Source organism: Oryctolagus cuniculus, chromosome 4 (genome assembly GCF_051225735.1).
Source record: "Oryctolagus cuniculus isolate XC-2025 breed Fujian yellow rabbit chromosome 4, ASM5122573v1, whole genome shotgun sequence".
Lineage (NCBI taxonomy): Eukaryota > Metazoa > Chordata > Mammalia > Lagomorpha > Leporidae > Oryctolagus > Oryctolagus cuniculus.
This window is the reverse complement of record NC_142870.1, coordinates 84,165,464-84,183,116: the sequence shown is the minus strand read 5'-3', so window position 1 is coordinate 84,183,116 and position 17,653 is coordinate 84,165,464. Positions and strand designations below refer to the sequence as shown.

Below are 17,653 nucleotides of genomic sequence, written 5' to 3'. Positions count from 1 at the left end.
TTTTCAACACTTCATTCCTTAATCCCCAATTCATATAAAAATACGCTTTTGTTTCTTGTTTAGTTACTAAAAGGAAAGAGAGTAAATGCACTGCCTAGCTTAGGAACTTAAACAGATACATCAATCACAATAGAAAAAAACTAGTGCAAGGGCCAAAAAAGAGGCTTTTGCACTTTAAGTCAATGAGTTAGGGGTCATCAGAACTCTTGTGATCAAACAGATCAAAAGAAAAAACTTAAACGATTAGGATGGATTTCTTGATTGAAATAATCAGCAAATGGGATCAACATGTATCAATTTTAAAGGGCTGGAAAAGAATACAGTATCTTAAATATAACAGATATGCCATACTAAGTATAGTTCACAAAAAAGTAGAAGTCTGAGCATAAAAGAACTATGCCAGAAGTGAGAATTTTATTGACTTATTATTGCAATTTTTCAGCATACAAAGTACTTAATCAAGTATATTTACAATTCTTACATAATGTACATTTTAGAATAACTATAAAGATATTGTACTTTGCTCCATTTACAATGACAAACTACAGTAAAACTACATTCATTAATTAGATACAAATCCTCTACATACTAATAAAAAGTAAATGGAGTGTTGGTTATACATTCTTTAAAAATACCTTGTCATGGGTAGCAAGAAATATTACATGTAATAAGTCTTTATGACTGGAATGATCCAGAATACCACAAAGCACAAGTAAACACTTATGGAAAAATAGCTCATCATTTCCAAAAGTTAACTTTTCACCTTTGTGTAAAATGGTGCCAAACAATCTTTATAATGTGGCAAGCTTTCCTTGCTTAAAATTAACACCCAAAAGAGTGTTAGGGAGTTTGAAGAAAAGTGGGAAAATCTAGACAATAAGTAATGCAAAGACCAATGCAGAGAAAAGATTATTTTAACAAATCTAGCTTTGTACTCCCTATTATCACACTTTCAGTGAATAAATACATATGAACAGAAAAGAGATATCCAAAAAGCCATATTTAGAGTTGTCCGGATCCAGATACACTGAACCCATGCCCCATTTAGTTATCTCTCATTTGGATGCATCATCCAGTAATTGAGAAGGATATGCTGAATTAAAATTGCTTTTTAAATTTTTTTACTTTCTCTAATGTTTACTGAAAAAATACAAAATTTTCTACAATTTTACATCTTCAAATCTCCATCTATTCCTTCAAACCTCAATCCAGGTTCTCCAAAATATTTGGAGTCTTGCCATGAGCATACAAGGAAAGCTGGCAGTCATTATCAGATTGTGATCCTTTACAATGATTTCAAATCGTATCATGATACAAGTAAAGTGCCTCTGACTGTCAGTCAGTCAGACCTGGGTTATGGTGTCAACTCTGTCACCAACTATCACAGCAAATGACTCCCCCACCCCTATAAAACAAGAGGAGCCCACAGGATCAAAAAGCAGACAATGTTGACAATCTCCCAATAAGAATCTCAGAAGTCCCACTGTGAGAATCAGGTGAGATAAAGTAATGTCAAATTACACTGTAAGTAGCAAGCAGTATACAAAGGGGTGCTGTTATATTTATAATACATATTTATGTTACATTTAGTTTTACCCCACTAATTTTATCTGTGAGGAACCCTGAATCCAAAAAGGGTAGTGACTACTGGTCTGTGCTCTTTCCACTGTATCATGCAGTTCCAAAGCCATTCAATGCTATAAAAATGTACCATGCCCATGGTGTTATCATACAAGAGTTAATCTGACAACATAAGAGTGATATTAGAATATGAAATTATTCCAAATGGGATATCTTACAACATTTTGGTTTGCTGTGATCACATTGAACATATGTAAAATTGTGTTTTTTTAAAAAAATACCGCTAAAGTATGACAAACTTAAGATGTTCGATTGTGAAGGTATACATTTTTTCCCCCAAAATACACTCCTAAAGAACCAAAGTACATATTCCAAGTCAAGTTTGTTTGTTTTGGTGAGTAAACACCGAAGTTCATTAAAATCGACGCTGAAGACTAGTAAAAATTAGATAATACTCTAATGTGGTAAATCCTTGGAAATTTTTGAATTTCTAAAGATTTTATTAAAGATAACTTCTAGCTTTAGATTTTTAAACATTAAATGATGCAAGGAAGCACTGCAATTAAACTGTTCAATTACCTTTAGCCTAGTTCTAATATGAAACTGCATTTTATAAACTCTTCACAGGTAGTATTACTATTCTTGCTTTGGCATTAATCCAATTTTTAAGTTTATGAGCTAATGACAATAAGCTAAAAATGTAATTAGGAATCAGAAACTAATGTCAGCAGATCAATTATGGAAAGAAAACAAAGGGCAATCACAGGGACTAATGAAGCCCAAGAGAATGTTTAACACTGTTCACACTGTAATTCCTCATCATGACTGAACACTTCTCAGCATAACTAAACTTGGATTTGTTACATACTGTAGAAAAGCTATTAGCTGACACAGCTAAATGCACCTAAGAGCCAACCTACCTTGTAACTATTAATTTAACTTAAAACCTTGCTGTTTACTCTATCATTTCTGCCAAATTTAGCCCAAACTGGATACCAGCACATTCAAGAAACCAAGCCACAGAAATATATTTCTGTATTGCCAGCTTCCCTGCAATATTAAAGATTTAAATTTCTCTGAAGATATTCAGAATAATGATCATCTTTAGGGCACTAAAATATATTTCTAAACATTAAATTTAAGGAGATATTAATTACTGCCATATTAACAACCCATGACTCAAGCCACAGGAGTTAAGAGTGTCATAAGCAACTGCCTTCACAATCACACATATCTCAGAGGTGTATGGAAGCACCGATGGCTGGACCCAAAAGGAAAACTGCCTAGACTTCCTCAAGGTCAAGAGCTTTAGGAGTGAAGCCCTGGGATTAAACAGGAACAGGCACTACAAAGAAGAAGTGAGGGCTTTCTTTTCACTTCTCTTTCTTCTTCTCTTTAACATATTGCTTTTCCTTGAGTTTCTGGACAACTAATATCCAAGTACATTCTAAAAAACACTGTTGTTCCAAATCAGGTTTTTGCCTTTAGATAAAGTATCTAAAAGTCTATCTTTGATCTATGACTCTGAAGTGAAACAAGAAAGATTTAATGTTCTTGATATTGTTCTAGTTAAAATACAATGTTTTGGAAGTTAGCATTTCCTCAGAAATAATTCACAAATATATTTTATTCTTATCCAACATATATTGACCATTACTAAATAAACATTAATGTATCCAAAAAGGCCTAGGTATGGACCCTTTTCTGTGATATAAATTTATTTAAGTATAATTCTTATTTAGATAATGATTTAGTGTTTCATCAATTTATAAAACTCTACTTATCGGGGTAAAATGTTAGAAAATTTATTACCTATCCAATTAACTACAACTTCTCTTTTGCAAGTGTAAAACCCTCATGTAGAAACTGAGTATCAATAATATTATTTACAAATAATTTTAACGGGTTAAATTTAATTATTGACAGCATTAGAAAGGTACCATAAGGCAAATTATCTAACTCTTCTATACTTGCCATAAGATATGTCAATCAAAGGTGGGATAAGACTAATTTGTAACATATAATGGTAACTAAATATACTGATAATGTATTGGAATTTAAGGGTTTGTAATTCATATAAGCAAATATTGAAGCTATATACATGCTGTAATTTAAAAGAATGTACATTGCTTACAGTACACAGGATGGAAATCAAAAGCAAGTTTTTGCTGTATACTTTAGTGTAAACTAAGAAAATATGGGTCTTTTTTCTACTTTGTATAAATTTTCCTTTCACCAACAGCAACAGCAATAATGTTATCTTCAAAAGGGCAAACCTCAAAATAAAAATGCTCTATATTATTTTTATAAATCAACTTTTTTCTTTGAAAGTTATGTTTTGATGAAAGCATAATTTTGCAACATTCACGTAACCTTTGAAACAGTTTTATTATATCAACAAATCTGTTAGGGTTTTAGGAAATCAATCCAACAATGAAGAACTATAACTTCTGAACTGGGATTTTTTTGATGGTTAAAAAAAATTAACAGTTTCTCTTCTGCTTCATAGAAAGGACTAAATCTAAAGGACTGAACTATGGTTTACTATACAGCTATTATATGTATGTAAAAGTATCAGGCAGTAACCTGTCATCTAAGGAATCCAAGGGCATTCATGAGCAAATGGGGAAAGCATAATCTCTAGTTTCAAAATGAAGTCATACATTGTGTGTACAACACGGAGGCTACCAAAAAGAAAAAGCACATACACCTATTTATGAACCACCAAAAATCATCATGGAAGCCAAAGAAAGAACACATTCTTGAGGCAGGCGGAACAGCTGGCTCCCACTTGATGCAGACATGCTGGACTGAATGATCCCACGCTCGACGCATGGAAAAAAAAAAAAAATCAATGCTATCATCATCCCCCTTGACCAAAAAAAAAGAGCAAGAGAGAAGAAGATTCTGTCTAATCTCTTTGTATCCTATACCCTACAGTTAGATGAAATCTAGATTCAACTTTATTAAAAATAAACCCTTTAAACAGGTTTTTAATTTTTTAATAAAATAGGTCCTATAGTATTAGGGTCCTCTCCCAACTACTAGTTGTTTAATTTATAACAACATCAGTGAATGGGTACCTTTTCTCCAAACCATTCAATATATAGCAAAATTAAGTAGAATTAATTCAGTAAAAATCTGTGAATTTTCAGTCATGGTGAGGGTCATCAGGTTTCTTATGTTCCACCTTCTTAAAAAATTTCAGAATTTCTGTGAGTCCTGCTGGAAACGATTTAATTTCTCTGGATTATTGGATGCCATTTGGGAAAAATCACGAAAAATATCCTGGTACGTTTCATCACCTGCATGAAAGTACAATAAGAATGAATTTAAAATTTATACAATTAAAGTACTAATAAACAACAATTTTTATGACTACTAAATGTCTTATAAATCATTACATTAAAATTTTATTCAGATGAATATTTTTGGAAGAAGAGAGTAACTAAATATAAATGCTGGAAAAGTATTTAATGAAAGGAAAAAAAAACTATACCTGAAAAAAGCACCTCAGATGCAGCCACAGTGGAAAGTTCAGAGTTAGAAAAGAACAAAGATGCAAGTGTTTTAAAGCAAGGTAAAGAAATACATTTATTAACATGAGAAATAAGTCATTCTAAATGAGTTAGAGGAAACAAGACATTCTTCAAATATTTTCCTTGATAAAGGTCAAAAGAAATGACCAAATCAAACACTAAAGTTCCTGATGGATGCAAGTTATTAATCAACAAGACAAACTGATCATCAGATGGAAACAACTTTCCTATTTTACTATTATATTTTAATCAAATTTAAATTGAAATAACACAATGAAGTTAATTCTTTAATGGTTAAAATTAACACACCTAGTCTACAGCTTACTATGCTTAAAATGGAAAATAGAAAATGACTATCAAATCATAGTTTCATATGTAGTCAGAGTGTTTTGTTTATTGTAGATCTTATGAGCAAGAATACTATGATAAAATGGGAATGAATACCAGTGATCACCTGTTAAATTAGAGGAAAAAGAAAATGAACACACACAAATATGCTCATAGAGAATATTCTATTGATATTATAGCACAGTGAATACTGTTTTTCTTGCCATGAGAAACTAAATATATACAGATTAATTCATCAGAAAAAAAAATCTTATTTTTAAAACGAATCATTCACCATGAATGCTTCCTGCTAAACACTAGCTTCACACAGACGCTTAGCATAATTCTGTCCTCAGAATTTAGACCATAATATACTGTTTTAGATAACTATTGTTGTAACATGATTTTATAATTATTTTCCAGAAAATACCTTGCACCCATCTTATAATAAACTCATTGACACAGTTGTTATTAATAGTGCAGTAAGTTTTGTCAGTTTTTAAGAGGCAAGATTTGTGAGACAACAGATATCATACCAAAAGCTAGAGAATTAGAAAAATGTTGGACAGAGGTAAAGACCTAGCAAAAATGTCTAACAGTATAACCCAAGATTTCCAATAAAAATTTTTAATATTTTTATTTGCTTTTAATATTTAGTCTATATAAAAGGCAATTTATTAAAATCTCTATATAGTTTTCATTTAGCCCTGGAAATTTATTCATGACCTGAATCAATAAATTAAATCTAATCAAGCAACTTTACAAAGGAAAAAAAAATAGAATCTTAGTAGTTTGGTTGTGACACCTAATTCAAATCATTACTACTAAAACAAAATAAGGGTTGACATTCTGTAACAACTGGTGACACAATCTATTTATACCTATGAATTCTTAAAAGTTTACTTCCACATTAAAAGACAAACTACAGCCTTTCCCATTTTTAGTCATTCTAAAAGATAACAAAACAAAGAGAGCAACAATAAACTTTAGGAAGTTAACAAACCATACAAATATTCTAAAAATTTTAGATGTTAAATGAAAATATTTAAAATATTTATTGTAAACTTTATAAATATTTTTAAAATATTATTTAAACAGGATAGTCTGGAATTTTACTTTCCAAGAAAAGTGTAAAGTGCCGATTATAATACAAAAATACCACAATGATTGTACCATTAAACACCAAAAGTAACTTAAAAGGCACACATTATACATTCAAGAGGAAATAGAAAGAAGGATCTAGCAAACACTAATGCCAAACGGTTTACAGATAGCACCAAATGAGCATTCTTAAATATAACAACAGTACAATGGCAATATATGGCTTCTACTATTAGCAATGCATATTTTTATGACAAGCTGTGGGATTTTTTTATGTTTTCCCAGTTTTTGTTTTTAAGTCATCTAATACCTATTACACAAGTACATTTTAGTAGAACCATTGTACCATGCAAAACAAACTATAAGACCTTTCATTCACTGAACTAAACACTTCCTTGAGGGAAAATGTTGGCGCTATAATAATCCTTGGTTTCACTGACTGAATACATTTGAAAAGTTACTACAATACAAAAGGAAGTTTCCACCTTCATACACACATACACACAACTTTTTGTTAACAGTTTCTAACAAAACAATTAGTGCACTGTTAATATACTACCTTTCTTAGACCTCAAAATGCGTGTCAAAAGCAAATATTACAACAACAATGACTAAGATAGTTAATACAGCAAACACAAACTGAACTTCATTGTGATTACTTAAAATTTAAGTATAATTTCAATCACTTAGAATTTCTCACAAGGCAAACATAATTTGTCTATACTAGAACACATAAATAAAACTCAGAATATGCTGCCCTGGAATATTATTATAAATGATAAACAACTAATCATCCAGTATTTGTAATACTAAGCATATTCTTTAGATTACTTAGCCACGTTCCAGTTCCCTTCAGAGAGTTAACTCTTCTATGTGCTTGGAGAAATTGAGGTTTTTAAAATATAGACTGTTGTGTTTCCACTGAGAGTGCAGATTCATCTTTAATTTTTGGTATTCAGAATACTCATGACAACAGCAGTAATGGTGGTTCAAGAACTGGCCAATTTTGATCCCTCAAGTGGGGGCACATGTGAGACTCACCCCAAGATGATTAAATGCATAATCTTGCCCTGAGTTGGCAATACCTTCATTTTGTAACTGAGTAAATCAGTGATTCCCAGTCTGCCTACTACATGTTCACATAACTAGTAGTGGACCCCTAAAGCACTGTTCTCAACTGGCTGAGGACCTGCCAATAATCGAGAGTCATAGGACCAGAGACTGTGGGAATTACCAAACTGGTCTCCAACAATTAAGAGCAGAATGTGCCATTTCCCTCATCCACACAAGCCTCCCAAGAGTTGTAGGCATGCCTGAGGAAGGACATTGCCTTCTTTCAGAAGATGTATGTTCTCACATTGCCTTGAAAAAAAAAAATAGAGTGTCTCAGGTTCTTGGAGTTGTAGACAGAAAGTTCAGAAAGGAGATTCCCTAGAAACAAGTCCACAATTGCCAAATATTATATCTGAGTCTTTCAAATGATAGAGCTCCTCATTATCAAAAGAATGAAAATACCTGCACTTAGAAATAACCTGGAATTCTGAGGTTTTTCTTTCTATTGCTAGGATAGCCAAAATAGGATCCCAATAAAACAATTAACCAAAATCTATGAGAAAAACTTTTAGTGATAAGCAGAGGAAAAACCATGAGCCAAGCACATCTGCTCTCCAAAGATGCATAAAGGGAAAAAAAGCAACCAGAAAGCAATCACTGTGCCATTTAACCATGTCACCTGTATAAGCATAAAATTATTCTGCTCTAAATATTAGGCACTGTGAATGAATTAAAAGCACAATTAACTTTGAAACTGATCCTTAAGTGGATCAAGAAGTCCAATTTTATTGTGATAACACTATTTCCAGAATTCTGATCTATTTTTTAACCTCAAAACTAAAATTTGAGAATGGGAGGAGAGCTTGTTTTAAAATGCTTTTTTTTCTAATTTTCATTAAGATAAATTAGAAATATCCATGTTTCTACTATGCATGGAAGGGATTACTCATATACTTCTGGATAAACTTAATAAATATACCATAGTGAAAGAGACATGTGAATACCAAATGGTGAGAGCCAAAACCCAAGTAATTGGGGTGGAACCAGATGGAGGTGGCAACAACCCAGAGGCCCTGACCTGTCAGTCTTCCCACTTCCAGAGAAGAGCTGACCACTGACCTTTGCACTAATCACTTGGGTGAACTTCAGCAGCACACACCTTAAGGAAAAGAGTAGCTCACCAAACATTTAAGTTTAAAATTTCAGGGAAAAAAAATTATCTAACTTAAAATCTTGATGTTCTCTCTTATCTCAGGTCATATCCTTTGAGCATTGTTTATTTTAAAGTGCTTAAACACAAAGGCCTCAAAAACGGCCCAGTAATACTATCACATACATATATCTGTTATAAAATTATAACTTATGTAAAATCTGGCATTCAAGTTTAAAACAAATGGGTGAAATCCAGGATTAATTCTAGAGCTTCACCCTTAACCAGTACTCCTCTTCATGGAATATTAAGAGTAAGCAGTATTCTACGATCCATAGGATTAAAGCAGGACACCTAGATTGGAAATATCTAGTTCAAGTGCCTCCATTCTCAAAATTCTCACTTGTTCTCTATTAAATTAAGCCAAAAAGAAGCAGCCAATACTGTTCTCTAAGAAAAGAATGCCCCCAAACTGATATTATATATTTATCTGGCTAAAATAAAGTAAATGACTTTAAACTAGCATAAAATACAGAGATTTTAAAACCCATTTAAACAAGAAGAATAAAAGATATTATCAGGCCACTTTTAAATTAATGCATCAATATTCCCCTTTTTAATTCAATTAAATGAATGAACACTGTCAAGTCTTTTAGTCATAAATTCCTGAATTTTTTACTAATATGTATATGAATTTAAAGCAGAATAGTAATTCATATATTCAAATTCATGAAATAATTATTCTCTTCTTGGTGAAGAATATATCACCAGCATATGTTCATCAAAGACGGGAATCTGATCAGCACACATTTTCTTATTTCTTGACATCTTGACTCACAGGTGAAAATTATTCAAAATGTAACTTGAAATGATCATGAATTAAGATTTCTCTAATAAGAATAAGTCAACTTAGCCATTAGGTTCACAAAATACTGGTCTAAATACTTGCAGTTATCCAATAGATGTTATACAACTGCTTGAGGCAAAGCTAACGATAAAGTGAGAACTTTTTCCTCAACCTTTTAAACTGATTCCATTCCCTTTGTGAACTTCTCAATCTACTGGTATATTTTTATCTTAAATCTTCAAATCATTTTCAGATAGGCATACAAGACTCATCAATAAACTTTTTCATGATACTTTCCATACTGACTCGTTACATATCAAACACATGATTTGTCTTTTTCCCTGAACACAATTCATAGAAATTCCCTGAATAACAAAAAGAAAACAATTTTGTTATATTCATTTGACAGCTAAAAAGAATTCCAAAAAGAAACCAACCATTTTGCTGCTGTAAGTATATATAAAGAATACTTTTATCATTCCATTCACTTCACTGGAATGTATATGGAAGACATCTGTACAGCAGATAAAGTCAGCAGCCGGACTTAACTATAGCAAGTCAAGGGGTACTGTAATAGGAGTAATTAAGGATTTTTAAAGGCCCAAGATTAGCCACCCAAGAATGTAAGAAGTACAGTCCATACCTAACAACTCACAATTTACAAGTAAGTTATAAAAACTAAGTTGTCATGTTGGTTTGCTAATGAACTATGAATCTTCCAACTGTAAACTGATAAACTCCTGAATGCATTTCTTATACTGCATTTCAGTATGATTATTAGTAGAATATTGACCTGGCTGTCCATAAAGTCCTTCGGATTCCCGCATCTCTTCATTCATTCTTGCTAAGCGTAACCTAAAAGTAAACAAAAAAATCTTTTAGATGATTCGTTCGTAAACAAATGAACTATATAAGCAGGTAATACATGTATTAATATAATTCTTTTTCTTTTACCAGTATTTGCCACTAAAATAAAATGGCTTTGGGTTTATCAGACCTTGCAAAATGAGATATAAAATTATCTCACAATCAGAGAATTCTTATGAGAAAAGACAATGAAAGATTTCTGACAAGTACATTCCAGTTCCATTTAAGCAGCATCCCTGCAACAAGTCCAGCAGCATGCTTCCTTCAGACTCCAGAGGATACCTGGCTCCTACCACAACCTGTCAACAATTAACTGCCAACTGGTGAAATTATTGCTTCTCTTGTATGAAAGCAATAGGTTGTTCTAAGTTCTCTGGCTCACAATGAGGTGAGGGAGTTTCCAAGGTTTAAATTGCAGGTGCTATCTCTAAGTACTGGGAATATATTCTGATTCACAAATATTATGAAAATAAATGGGGCTGACACTATGGTGTAGCAGGCAAAGTCATTGCCTGTGGTGTTGGCATCCAATATGGGCCACCAGTTTGAGTCCCAGCTGCTCCGCTTCTGATTCAGCTTGCTGCTAATGTGCTTGGGAAAGCAATGTAGAATAGCTCAAGTCCTTAGGTCTCTGTACCCATAAAGGAAACCCAGAAGAAGCTCCTGGTTCCTGGCTTTGGACCAGCCCAGCTCCAGCAGTTGTGGCCATTTGGGGAGTGAACAAGCGAATGGAAGATTTCTGTCACTCCCTCTCTCTCTCTTGATCTGCAACTCTGACCTTAAAATACATAAATAAATATTTTAAAAACTAAATAAAATTAAACAACTATGGGATACCAAGGTTTTCACAAGGCTACCATATTGGCTATCTTAGAATTACTCATCCTGGCAACTGAAGGAAAACATGTAGCATTGGGGTAAGAAGGTAAGTATTTCCTCTTTTCATTTTTTCCAACTAACTTTGAGCAACATTTTGAAAAAGACAAATATTGTCTCTCCTACTTTGTACAGCTTGCCAGTCCTGCTGAGCCAGTAAATACCCACTGCCTTCTAGGACCTATATCACCCTCTTCTGACATCTTCCCTCTGGCTATAGCAACATCAGACACGGACTTTTCCTAACCTTCAAGGTTCCACAACTCCCTTCATCTGTTCACTCAATCACTGTATGAATTAACGACAGCTCCATAAGTTTTCCTTTGGCATCCTTATTTTTAGAAAGAGTCCTTTACAAAAATTCTTAAGTGAAACCTAAGTCTTTCCACAAAATGAGAAAATCTAGACAACTTGGAAATCGATATTTTTGAGGAAGGGGATTACTGTTATATAGGAATTGCCTTAGAAGTTCCCAGGTTACTTTCCCTACAGTATCTTTTCTTTAATAATTTATTTGTCTCATATTCTAACTCCACAATAATTTAATAGTTCTGACTTTCCTACAATAGACTTCACAATAACAGTAATTCAAGACACTGAGTACAGGGAGTTGGTTTTGCTGTTTGATTTCATTAATATGGCAGGGATCAGAGATGGATGACACATGGCAAGTCAAGGATTCTCATTGGAAGCTTAGGAGTTCAAGGCAGCCATGGGAGTTTGTCTAAGTGTCTGAGATTCAGTAATGTAGATGGGCCTACTTCTACTCAAAGGATGAAGGATCGTAATTCTGGGCTTCATGTAGTGCAGAATTGACTAAGTAAATAACTTCATACAAAATATGCTTGAGGTTTCTTACGTAACAATGAAGTACATGTAATAGCCACATTTCTAGATTACAACTGTAACAAACTAGTTTGATGTAAATCAAAGCAAGACTTCAAAATTCTTTCTCTAACAGATCACATTCAATTTGATTCAAACATTCAGAAACATGTATTTTTATCATAAAATTTATCAGGGGGTCGCTGCTGTGGCATAGCGCCTCCAGTGCCAGCATCCCATATGGGCGCCAGTTTGAGTCCCAGCTGCTCCACTTCTGATCCAGCTCTCTGCTATGGCCTGGGAAAGCAGTGGAGGATGGCACAAGTCTTTGGGTCCCTGTGCCCACTTGGGAGACCCAGAGGAGGCTCCTGGCTCCTGGCACCTGGCTTTGGATTAGCGTGGCTCTGGCCATTGCAGCCAATTGGGGAGTGAAGCAGCGGATGGAAGATCTCTCTCTCTCTCTGTAACCTCTGACTCTGACTTACAAATAAATAATCTTAAGAAAAAAAAATTATCAGGTGCAGGGTTGGCAGTGGAGGATGGCCCAAGTTCTTCAGTCCCTGAAACCATGTGGGAGACCTGGATGGAGTCCAGGCTCCTGGTTTCTGGCTGGCTCAATCCCAATTATTGCAGCCCTCTGGGGAGTGAACCAGCAGGAGGAAGATCTCTATGTCTCTCCCTTTGTACCTGCAGCTCTGCTTTTCAAATAAAGAAATAAATCTGTTTTTTAAAAATTTAATCAGGTGTTTGTGTGAATACTTTATTAAGAAAAAAAAAGCACAAATTCCTGTCACTCTGCAAAGGCAATGCAACTTCTCTACTTACAATCTTTTAATTCTCAGGGCACTAGAATAATTACCCATTATTCTACCAATCTCAAATCTCTCCCCCCTTAGAAATATACAAAAAATTAAACAAATCATTTTAGAGAACTGGGACTTGAACTAGCACCCATATGGTTTTCTTTTTCTACTAATGAAGCAGTAGAGCAGAAGTGGCTAAGAAGAAGGGTTTCAGAGTCAGAATTCTTGGTTTAAAGTCCCAGCTCCACCAATTATTAATTCCTCAAATTATCTGTAGCAAAGCTTCCTTATTTATAAAATGAGAAAATGTCTTACAGGGTCTTTATGATAAACAAGCCAGCTGTTCATTCATTTACAGTGTTTACATTTAATGTACTTAGAAAAACATGTGGCATATAGTAAATGCCAAATTTAAAATTCACACATTAAGTATAAAACTCTATGTTAACAGCCTGTACAAATAATACATTATATGAAAAATATTTGAGTAGAAGAAAATACTTACAAGGTTACTATATCAGCATTGGCTGCTTCTACAGCTATGCTCAAAGGGTCTTTCCCTTCTTCATCAGTGGCATGTTGATTGGCACCTCGTTTTAGAAATAAACACACCTGCCTGTTTAAGGAAACAGTATTTTTCAGATATTTACAACAAGGAAAAAAGTTAATATTTAACTTAAAAAATAAAAAGTTCTACTTAATTAAAAAATAACATTTTTATTAAGAAATTCTTAATTCATTCTATATTTATTAAATACTGACTAATAATAAAAATTTACCAAGACCAGTCTCAAGATATTTTCATATACATTTTATTTAAAGTACTATATAACATACTGTGATGTATAAATTATGATCCCTACCCTCAAAGAATATCATAAAAAATGTGATGCTATGACATAAAAAATAAGTAATGCTGGCATCCAACATGAGTACCAGTTCGAGTCCCAACTGCTCCACTTGCAGTCCACCTGCCTGATAATGCACCTGAGAAAATAGCAGAAAACGGCCCAAGAATCTTGGGTCCTTCCACCCACTTGGAGACTCAGTGGAGTTCCAGGTTCCTGGCTTCAGCCTGGCCCAGCCCCGGCAGTTGTGGTCATTTGAGGAGTGAATCAGCAGATGGAAGATCTCTTTCTCTCCCTCTCTCTCCATAACTCTGCCTTTTAAATAAATAAAACAAGTCTTCTTAAAAAAAAAAAAAAAAGTACTTGAGGTTTTGCCATCCATGTGGGAGATTTGGATAAAGTTTCTTCTACTGGTTTCAGCCTGACCCAGACCTAGCTGTTGCAGGCATTTGGGGAGTGAACCAATGAACAAACGATTTCTGTCTCCCTCTCCCTCTTCCCTCTTCCTCTCTTTCTGTCTCCCTACATCTCAAATAAAATAAACAAACATTTAAACATATATATTTATACACTTCTGAAAAAATGGGCAAATGGGGTCTACAAAATAGGAAGAATTATGATAATTTTAGAAGAAATATACAGACTAGGTTAAATACTTAGATAAGTATAGAAAATTTTTATGATGGAGTTATTGAATTGAATCCCACTGATGATATAGGGAAAGAAAATAAGCTATACTAAAAACTGAAGACACTAAAAAATAAATTTAAAAAAGAAAAACCAATTATGTTGGGTACCCTGAGGTGTTTCATTTAAAAAGTCAGCTATGATAAACTTTTCATATAAAGTCAAGATTTATTTTATTTATACTTACTAAGAGAAAGTCCATTTTCATGATTTTATTGTTCTATGAGTCTTAATATTGCTCCAAAAGCCATAATATCAATAGTCCAAACTAAGAATTTCATTTATAATTTGACTTTAGCAACCCTATGGAAAAACTAGCGATTCCAAAGTTACAAAGATCTTCCAATACAGGCTGTGTGTATGTGCTATGTAGTTAATGTAATGTATGTGTACATTTATAAATACACACACAGAAAAGAAGTCTGACAAAATCATCATAATTTCAGTCACAGAAGAGGTATTACAACTGACCTACTTAAAATGATCTAGCTAAGTTAGGTAAGTGATGCAGTACCAAAATCTAAAAACTAACAATGGCTTTTTAAAATTTTTTTATTTAGTTTAAGAGACGGAGCAGACAGTTCCCATCTGCTGGTTCACTCCCCAAATGTCCATAAAGGATGGCATAGGGCCAGCCTGGCCAGATGGAAGCTGGGCACCAGGAACTCAATCCAGGTCTTCCATTGCATGTCAGGGACACAACTACTTGAACCATCAGCCATTATAAGCTGACTTCTAGGGTACATATTAGGATAGAATCAGGAGCAGTGTCAGGACTCAAACCCAGGCACTCTGATCCAGGACACAGGCACCCCAAGCACTGTGTTAACCCTAGGCTAAATGCTTGTGCCAACCACAGGTTTTTTCTGAACAAGAGTCTTTAATGTTCAAATTCTATCATACTAGTAAAGTCACATGAATGTACTCCTTTACAAACTCTACCAAGTGACCTTAACCTCAGAAAAAGCTAACTAGTGTTTCAAAATAATTTTCAAATAAAATCTACTTAATTATTTAAGCAATCTAGTTACCCTGTATGCCCTAAGACGGTGGCATGGTGCAGTGGTCCCCGCCCTTGAACATCTCTTTGGTTCACATTAGCACCATTCTGTAGAAGGAACTCGCATGTCACCAAAGAGCCCTTAAAGAAAAAAGGAGGGCAACAATGTACAAAAAGAAACAACAATACATTTCTATTTAAAAGCAATGCAGTTTTATTTATGTTAGTCAAATAGCATTTCTATTTCATTCTCCCTTCCCCCCAAAAAAATAACTCCCAGGAAAAGCACAGAAATGATAAATTGTTTTATTTTCTTCCTAAGAACTATTTCTAGTAAGAATTCATTTGCAGTTTGTGATCCAACAAAACAAACTACTACTTTCATTTTCAGATTTTTCTTCTACTTAAAAAAAAAACTGAACCAATCAAGTGATTTCCAGATATCATTACCAGCCCCATAGAGGCTTCTTCTGTTTTCTAATCCATCTATTAATACAAATTTTAAAAAACGCTAAAAGCATCTTGAACTGTTTTTTTTTTTTTTAATGTTTTACCACCACCAAAAAGCTCCAAGTAAGAATTCATACCCCTAATACAGCCTGAATAAGTGGTGTTGCTTTGTTTTCCTCTGAATTAGCCCAGTTCACATCTGCACCATGAGCCAAAGCCTCAGCCATTTTTGGAAGATTTTTTTCATATGAAGCCCTGTAGAGCTGAAGTCCTGGATTAAGATGTTTAGAATCGAGAAACACAGAAGAATCTTGCCTTTCTCCTTCTGTAATGCAAACACAAATACAACAATAAAAGTGGGCTCTTGGTGAGGGGATGGTAGGTACTGTCTAATAAGTACACAGTTCTGCAGGATGAAAAGAGTTCTATGGATATATGCAGGCAAACATGAATGTATTTAAATGCCACTGAACTGCATTCTTCAAAATGGCTAAGATGGTAAATCTTCAGTGTATTTTAAAAAATGAACTAAAACCACAATGTGAAAGCTGTGACATAAGAAACCATTAAACTATCCTAGAGTGTCACACAGATTATCTTTTTTCTTTTTTTTTTTTTTGACAGAGTGGACAGAGAGAAAGGTCTTCCTTTGCCGTTGGTTCACCCTTCAATGGCCGCCGCGGCCGGCGCATCTCGCTGATCTGAAGCCAGGAGCCAGGTGCTTCTCCTGGTCTCCATGGGGTGCAGGGCCCAAGCACTTGGGCCATCCTCCACTGCACTCCCTGACCACAGCAGAGAGCTGGCCTGGAAGAGGGACAACCGGGACAGAATCTGGCGCCCCGACCAGGACTAGAACCCGGTGTGCCGGTGCAGCAAGGCGGAGGATTAGCCTAGTGAGCCACGGCACCGGCCTCAGATATCTTACTAGCTATAGACTATTCATTCCCTAAACATTCAACTTTTTTTTAAAAAGACATCAACTGGCATGTCATCTTGGCCAGTATCCAATGAATTAAAAATAGGGTATATTACTAAAAACTTCGACACAAGAGGGAGCTAGAATTCCTAAAGAAATTTTACTACCAGGGGTCGGTGCTGTGGTGCAGCGAGTTAACACCCTGGTCTTAAGCGCTAGCATCCTATATGGGCCCAATTTGAGACCAGCTGCTCCACTTCCAATCCAGCTCTCTGCTATGGCCTGAGAAAGCAGTAGAAGATGGTCCAAGTCCTTGGCCCCCTGCACCTGCGTGGAAGACTTGGAAGAAGCTCCTGGCTCCTGGCTTCGGATCAGCACAGTTCCGGCCGTTGCAGCCAATTGGGGAGTGAACCATCGGATGGAAGACCTCTCTCTCTCGACCTTTCTGCCTCTCCTCTCTCTGTGTAACTCTGACTTGCAAATAAATAAATAAATCTTAAAAAAAAAAAAAAAGAAATTTTACTACTAGATCAAACCTCACTTCATTCCTAGGGTGATTCAAAACCATCACAATTTGCACTATGACCAGTCAGATAATTTGAAGAATGCTTATTCTCTTGGATATTCTATAAGATCAATCACTTAAATCATGAAGGAAAGAATGTAAGCATAAAGCACAGGTTAAAAAAAAAAAAAAACTAACAGCGACAGAGTTTCTGATCTCTTTCTCCTGATTAAAAAAAAACGGCTAAATGGAAGGATAAGGAATAGTAAAGATGTAGA

General features: G+C 34.5%; 1 protein-coding gene across 16 annotated transcripts in view; it reads right to left on the bottom strand.

The window, feature by feature from the left end:
- Nucleotides 1–395: 395 nt before the first annotated feature.
- ACAP2 (ArfGAP with coiled-coil, ankyrin repeat and PH domains 2) overlaps nucleotides 396–17,653 on the bottom strand; it is a 159,337-nt gene continuing 142,079 nt past the window's right edge. For 13 of the 16 annotated variants that reach the window (XR_016232047.1, XM_089330231.1, XM_089330234.1 and 10 more), the window contains 5 exons: nucleotides 16,092–16,279; nucleotides 15,536–15,645; nucleotides 13,475–13,585; nucleotides 10,392–10,453; nucleotides 396–4,886 (listed from right to left, as the gene is read on the bottom strand). Coding sequence is in view for 13 of the 16 variants with exons in the window: in XM_089330231.1 (XP_089186357.1) it covers nucleotides 4,786–4,886; nucleotides 10,392–10,453; nucleotides 13,475–13,585; nucleotides 15,536–15,645; nucleotides 16,092–16,279 (572 nt within the window). In the remaining 3 variants the exon portion in view is untranslated. 16 annotated transcript variants of the gene reach the window in all.